The 7,500-nt window shown below is 46.4% G+C and overlaps 1 protein-coding gene across 4 annotated transcripts in view; it reads left to right on the top strand.

The window, feature by feature from the left end:
- LOC143330142 (thrombospondin-type laminin G domain and EAR repeat-containing protein-like) overlaps positions 1 to 7,500 on the top strand; it is a 24,701-nt gene that overhangs the window by 2,718 nt on the left and 14,483 nt on the right. For all 4 annotated transcript variants that reach the window (XM_076746381.1, XM_076746382.1, XM_076746379.1 and 1 more), the window contains exons 3-7: positions 2,793 to 2,857; positions 2,958 to 3,119; positions 3,277 to 3,509; positions 4,063 to 4,153; positions 4,293 to 4,446. In XM_076746381.1, coding sequence (XP_076602496.1) covers positions 2,793 to 2,857; positions 2,958 to 3,119; positions 3,277 to 3,509; positions 4,063 to 4,153; positions 4,293 to 4,446 — 705 coding nt within the window. The remainder of the gene's footprint in view (positions 1 to 2,792; positions 2,858 to 2,957; positions 3,120 to 3,276; positions 3,510 to 4,062; positions 4,154 to 4,292; positions 4,447 to 7,500) is intronic.

Raw genomic sequence — 7,500 nt, forward strand, 5'->3', positions numbered from 1 at the left:
CAAGTTTCGAAATACTACTGTTTTAGTAGTACAGAATGTGGTTTTAAGATTATTTTATGTGAGAAAGTGGATGTTAAAACTTCAAATCTGTGGTCGATTCATCACGATAGCGCGTAGTTTAAAATTTGCTCCAAAGTTTTCGGAGATAACCGGCAGACGAGCTGCGATGGTGACGTCATCAAGTACGCTGCCGTCCCTATCGCAGAATGACCGTCCTGCGTCCTCCCGTCCTGGAGAGACTGTACTCCCAGGTCGAACTTGCTAAGTCCGAAATGCCAAGTTTGTAAGTCCGAACTTGGCGTACTTGGTATTGAGAAACGACCAATGTTAGCGTTAAAGGAAGTCCGTCATCGTTTCTTCCCCCAGAGTCAGAGTGATAACAGTTCTGTCTGCCTCATCTGTGTGTGTGCACTGCAGATTGGTCCAGGATGTGTTTAGCCTAGCTTAGCACAAAGACTGGAAGCAAGTGGAAACTAGTAGCCTAGCTAGCACCTCCAGTTCGTGGATGTCAGTGGTCTTCATGCAAAGATTTTATTAAATGTATGAATACGATTGGATGATGCTATACAAGCAGAACTTACCAAAACCCCAAACTATTTGGTTTTGTCCTCAGGCGAGTGTTCACCAAAATGCAAGAAAGAAATAAAAAGTGATCTGAAAAGGGACTTTTGCTTTTGGGACATTTTGTATGTGCTGTTTAGCCAAGACTGTCAAATTTACATCAAGTGTCATGTTTGCTAACAAACTAGTCACCAATTCATTTTATAGTCAGTCGGCTTTAGTTGACTGGAGCATCGAGACAAGAACTGAACGCTAACTCAGAGCTAACTGGACTTCGAAGCTAACACATAGTTCATGAGACCTTGAGACTGTCTGTCAAAACTACAAGATCTGAGCCAACTAGACCTAGAAGCCAACTCTGAGCTGACTGAACCTCGTACTCAGAGTTAACACTGACGTAGAGACACGAACTCAGAGCCAACATGATGTAGAAGCTAACTCGATTTATGGCTTTATCTCAACTTTCACAAATCGTTAGTGTTAGAGGGAAGCTTGTCCGCTACATGTTTAGCGAAGCTTAGCACTGGAAGGAGGGGGAAAATCTTCAGGTCTAATGTTTCATTTGTTAATGACTTCTTTTACTCATCTACAAAATAGGTTCGATATTGGCATGCTAACATTAGCTTTGTCAGTCGGTTCAGCTAGCCGCAGTTACACCTGGCAGTTAGTGGGTGTGAACATTCAGTAACAACAAATCTCTACATTAGAACTGGTTTGTGAGCTGCAGCCTGTTTAAATTTAGTGATGCCTAAACTAAACTTAGTGAGAACTGACGTTAGCACGAAGCTACGTTTGAACTGAAGAACAGCTGCTGCACCCAAAGTCACTGAAGTGAATCTCTGGACGGCAGCGTCTCCTGAATGTGTCCTCTCACTTCCCTGCTGTGATTATTAACATTAAATCAGGACTGTCCGTCCTGAGCGGGTGTTTCATGTGTTCCAGACGTTTTTGTGCTTCTTTGTGCTTCGTAGTTTTTTGTGTCTTTGAAATGTGAGATCAGTTTCTGTCATGCTGTCCCCTCCCTCCATTCATCCTCCATTCATCCTCCATTCATCCTCCATTCATCCTCCATTCATCCCACTGCCGCAGTGAAACATACAGGCAGAACGACGGAGGAGCTTAAAGGGGAATTCCAGCTGAAAGCTAACATGGAGCCGTCGCTGTCAGTTAAGAAATGAGGATTAAACCTCTGTCTGCGTCTCTTTCCAGTCACTTCTGTCACTTTTTACATTTGGTCTCAGTTTGAAGTACCTGTGTTGTTTTCACTGCTGCAAAAGCACAGCTAAATGTTTTTTAAACATATTCAGTGTTATATATATATATGTATATTCACTGTTTAATGTGTATTTAAGTAGTTCCACATTTTTTAACATCCTGAAATTTGTCCAGTATCCTCAAGATGTTTCCACAGATTCAGTGCTCACGTCAGGTTTTTAGCATGTCCTGCTCTGTGACTCTGTCCTGTATGAATACATACATGTAGCCTGTAAGTGCAGCTGTCTGTTTGTTCACATATATTTATCCATCACTCCTTGACTGCATACTTCACTCTGAGACTCCACAGGTGACTCCACAGGTGACTCCACAGGTGACTCCACAGGTTACTCAAACTAAACAGCTGATTCTAAGCTGCTGAGAATAATGAGTAAAGATCCCACTCGCTGAAGTGTCTGCTGTGACTGGAGTTCATAGAGGAAGCTGCCAGCAGCTGATATCTGTACCTCAGCACACCTTTGGTTTTATTTTTAGTTCGCTGCAATAAAACACGGCCCCTCAGGTGATAATGTGATAAAAATAAACTGTGCAGAGCTGATAACTGATCTGAGAGCAGATCATTTCCATCTGAGAGCTGATAAAGATGAACGTCCAGCTGACCACATGACAGACTGTCAGCACACTTATCAATCACATTTATCAATCACACTTATCAATCACAGTTAGAGGAAAACATCCTGTTAGAAAGAGATCTGATAAAAACCAGGGGTTTAACATCTGCCCTGATTTTCTCAACCTTTACCAGCTGCATCGTTGATACATCAGTAATCATAAACCATCATTATTCTGAACTGGGCCACTCTGCATAATGAGTACTGTTACTTCTGGTACTTCAAGTTCATCCTGATGGTAGTATTTCTGTATATTTTCACCTGAAATGAGCCGAGTTTGATGAATCTGACACTCAACAATCTGTTCCTGAAGCTGAAAGGAGAGAATATGTGTTTCCTCCTCAGACCTGCTTCCTCTTGACCTGCTGGCCAGAGCGTTGCCTATCCCGGGACAAGCCCCACCCACACAGGTAGGACACCTGCAGGGATTGACAGAGTGGCAAAAAATGAAGAGATAAATGACTGCAGAGCAGCTGCTGTAGATAAACAAATAATCCAATGACCAATCAGGTGCAGATGGTTCAGTCCAGAGGGTCCAGGGGTCTCCGATTGGCTGGCGCCGTGGTGACAGCGCTGAGTTTCCCCGCCTCCCAAATCTTCACCAACTGTGACTACTTCCCTGCTGAGTTCTCATTGGTTGCCACCTTCAAGACACACAGACTGAAACAGAAGGTGAAGCAGTAGAACTGAGCAGACTCTGGTCTGGTCTGGTCTGGTCTGGTCTGGTCTGGACTGGACTGGACTGGGCTGGTCTGGACTGGACTGGGCTGGGCTGGGCTGGGCTGGGCTGGGCTGGGCTGGTCTAACCTGTTCTTCTCTCTGTTTTTAGAGGAATGAGTACATCTTCTCTGTGGTGGAGGAGGGATCTGATTTGCTGTTGCTGGGTTTACGTGTCTCAGAGAACCGCCTCCACTTCCTGGTCACGACCACAGGTGTTGGTGGGCGGAGACGGATGAGCTTTAAGGATGTTGGACTGGACGACAACCGCTGGCACACGGTGATACTGGCCATCACTGGACCGTACGTCACACTGACCGTCGACTGTGGACTGCCTCTGGAGCTGTGAGTCATCTTCAGTCCAGATCACACTGGTTCAAGTTAGCCTGGTTCAGTCCACTTCAGACTGGTTCATTCTGGTTTACTTTTGTTCAGCCTCATTCAATCTAGTTCATTTAGTTTCAGCTTTCAGTTTAACTCTCCCTGGATCAGTTCAGACTGGTTCAGTTTAGTTGATCTTACCTACCTATCAAGTGGGTCCAGTTACAGGTACATTCTGGTGCACCCGTGTTAACCATAATTCTTGTTCATTTAATTTTAGCCTGGTTCAGTTTGATTCATCCTGTATTAGTTTGGCCTGGTTCCGTCCAGCTCAGCCTGGCTCACTTCAGTTCAGTCTGGCTCAGTTTAGTCTGGTTCCATCCAGTTGATCTTTATTCAAACTGGTCCACTTCAGCCCATCTCTTTAGGTCTGGTTCAGACTGCTCTGTTGGAGGATAACCCTGGTTTGTCCCTGATGGTTTCTAACACCACGAAGTTCAAGAGAAGCCGGCTGCTCTGTAAGCGCTCAGTCCCCCCAGAGTCACCCTGAAGCTTTAACTGGTGTTCTGTCTCCCAGTAAACAGGTCCAGTCCTTCCCCAGCACTCTGAGCACTAGAGGGTCCAGGTTCTTCATTGGCAGCAGGAGGAGGTCGAGGGGACGCTTCTCTGTGAGTCTGAAATCAGGATCAGGACTTCAGACAGACCCTCAGGGTCCTGCTGCCTGATGACTAAAAGGAGAAGCTTTAAGAAGAAAACGTCCGTCCTGTTCTGCCGTCTGCCGGTTCACACCGTTCTGTCTGTGTCCAGGGTTTACTGCGACAGCTGGTTCTACTTCCTGGTTCAGATGCTACGCCCAGACTGTGTCCAACTCCTGACCCCAGCCTCGCCGAGCTGTCCGTCCCCCAGGTCCTAAAGTCTACCCCGCTCCAGCCCGACCACCTTGGACCAATTTACCCATATGGTAAGAAGAGGAGGCGCTTTAAAACTGTGATCTATAATCAGTAATGTAATCAATTGTTATCAATACAGTGGCCAAAATACCATGTTGAACCAACAGCATGTGGAGGATGGTGAAGGTGTGATATACTCCTGAATCCTGTGAGAAAAGTTAAAGTTTGACACAGTTTGGGTCAAAAATCACACTTCACGGGTTCTGAGATTCAGTGCACTTCATGTTGTGATTATCATCATCTTCAGTGTCCAGAAATGTGCTGACAAATCACAGCAGAAGACAGCCGTCTGTACAGCGATGAGCTAAGTGTTAACAGGAGCTGCTAACTGCTAACAGGAGCTGCTAACAGGTGCTGCTAACTGCTAATGGGTTGCTAACAGCTGATTCATCAGACTAAAGGAGACACTTTGACTCAGTGGAAACTCATATAAACTGAGAGATGGCTGAAGTTGCAGCTCAGGTGTCCCAGTTCATCTGAGTGTGTAAATCATCATCTGTTACGTAGAATTGATTGTGTTTTATTCATTTCATCGGTGCAGAGCCAATCACAGCTGTCTGTGTGATGCATGCATCACATCACTCATCACTTCTTCAGGACTGCCTGCCTGCAGCACCACTGTAACCACTGCACGGCTGCAGAACTGCAGCAGCTGTAATCCACGTCGCATCCAGACATGTTGGACGTTCAAAGGCTGCCCTGCTGAGCCTGAGCAGAGTGCTCTGTGGGCAGCAGGAAAAGGCACAATCAGCAGTATTTAAGGCTTTATCAGGCTATAACTCTTCAAAAACTACTTAAGTTTAATTTTCAGGACACACGGAAAGGATTTGGGATTCGGGACGCCTCCTCGGCCTCCTCGACCTTCTGGTCTCCACAGGTTCACTTACCTGTTCTTACCTTTCAGTGTTGGTGGTTTTGGTTGTGATGGCATCAGTGATTCAGTAATCTGAGCCCATCAATGACTGACAGGATGGACGAGCTGCTCTCTGTTTGTGTGTGTGTGTGTGTGTGTGTGTGTGTGTGTGTGTGAGTGACTGACAGGCCATTACAGCGATTGGTTTTATGTTTCACTGTGTGTGTCGAGGTCTGTCCTGCTGTTTGATGTGTGTTTCCGTGACAACAGTGTCAGACTGGTGCTGAGGTGATGGACAGGTACTGACATTGTACAGGTGTGTTCATGTTATTGTGTCCACCCCGCCAGTATGAGACAGGACGACTTTCTTTCTCATCTCTTTCCTTTGCTACTATCTTACTTAATTCGTTCATTCAGACTAGCTCGTTAGCTAACAAGGTGTTGTATTTTGTAAGCTTCATAGCTCCCTAGCTAACAAATGTTAGCAGCTAACATTTGTAGTTGTAGATAGAGAAATTAGGTTCAACGCTGTAGCTGCTCTACATTCTCAGTTAGCTTGCCAGCTTCTTTTAATTTAGAAATGATCCTATAATATACTCCTTGGTTGCTTCTTAGCTAACGTTTCACTTAGGTATTGTTAGCTGTTTAGCTAGTTTAGCGTATTCGTAACTGCGTTTGTGTCACAGCTTTGGGGAATAAGAGAGAAGAGTCACCATTTGGCACAATCTAAAATCAGTTAGCTTGCTAGCTGTTGTTGCTAATGGTGCCACAGTCCTCACAGATTCTCGTACAGAGGATTTGGTTGAGTGTTGAGGTGAGCTGTGAGTAGTTTCTGTGTTAATGAAGTTCAGTGGTCTGAACTCTCTCTGCCTCTGATGCATATCTGACTCTTTATGACTCAGAGTTTATGTAAGCCTGAATCAGGAGAACAGTCTGTGGTGGGTTTGATTTGCATACCTGCCCACAGGTGAGTGCACTGCATGCACAACCAAGTCATTGTGGCCTCAGGTTCCCAGCCTTTCCTAGACTATTATTCATGAAGTTAAGTCTGAAAGAAAACCGCGTCAAAGGCGACATTTTTATGAGCTGTGAGCACCAAAAGCAAAAAGTTTCCACCTTCTCAGACATTTGAGTGTTTTTATGGTCCAAAGAGGCAAAAACCAGCAGGACTGCTCAGAAAACAGGGATAACGAGAAATGTTCCAACGAGTAAACGACTTTTTGTGTTGCAGAAATATGTTTTTATCTGCAATCAATTCATTTTGGGTTCCCAAGGTGGTCTCTGGTGGTGGCTAAAGCTAACAAGTCCTAGGTCTTCATACGATGCTAACAGATTGAGGCTAAAGCTAGCAGGTCTGGGAAGAAACTGTTGAGGTGTCTGCTGGTTCTGGTGCTGATGGAGCCGAACCTGCGGCTGGATGGAAGCTTATGAGGAGGCAGTGAGCCGGGTGTCATCACACCCATCGGTCCGCCACTCTCCTACTGGGCCTCCCTTCCTGTCGGCTAGGAAGTCCATAATCCACTGGAAAATGAGCTGGGGTACCTGCAGCTGTGGCAGCGGGGTGTGCAGCCAGCCGGAGAGGGTTGTGTTAAGCGGAAGTCCACGACAAGACGTAGACGCTCTGACGTAGGTGCTGGGTCTCTGGATGACAACAGACGCCAGAGCAACAGGTCTTTAGTCATCCAGACTCTGGAACTGGGACGATGGTGGATGTTTTGAAACAGGTGGCGCTCAGTATTCAGAGGTGGAGACCACAGGTGAGAGCTGGATGCTTCTGAGTGGCTGGAGAGACGCCGTCAGGTCCAGGCTTTTCTTAGATTCAGCCAAGTGAAGAGCTTGTGAACGTCCTCTGTGAAGCTGAGAGAGGAGGACCATCAGGGTCAGCTGTGAGTGGTACAAGACCTCGCTCCAGATGTGACCGTCCTGACTCCCAAGACTCAGAACGTCTCATCATGTTTGTCTCATTACCGGAACACTGAAGGACTCGTCTGTCCGTCGGGGGCCTCAGTGCAGACGTTGACAGCTGGATGAGACCGGATGTGGTGCCCGTGGACTTCAGTGTTGTCTCTTGTCCTGATGCTGAGGTGCAGACGTGCGTCTTTGGGGTGAAGCGGTCTCTGTCTTCAGCAGGTTAGACCTCGTTAGCAGCGTCTGTCTGCTGTCGTGCTGCTGTCTTCTCCCTTCAGGTGATGTTCACCGTAATGATGTAAGA

This window comes from Chaetodon auriga, chromosome 13 (assembly GCF_051107435.1).
Source record: "Chaetodon auriga isolate fChaAug3 chromosome 13, fChaAug3.hap1, whole genome shotgun sequence".
In the NCBI taxonomy this organism is placed as follows: Eukaryota; Metazoa; Chordata; class Actinopteri; order Chaetodontiformes; family Chaetodontidae; genus Chaetodon; species Chaetodon auriga.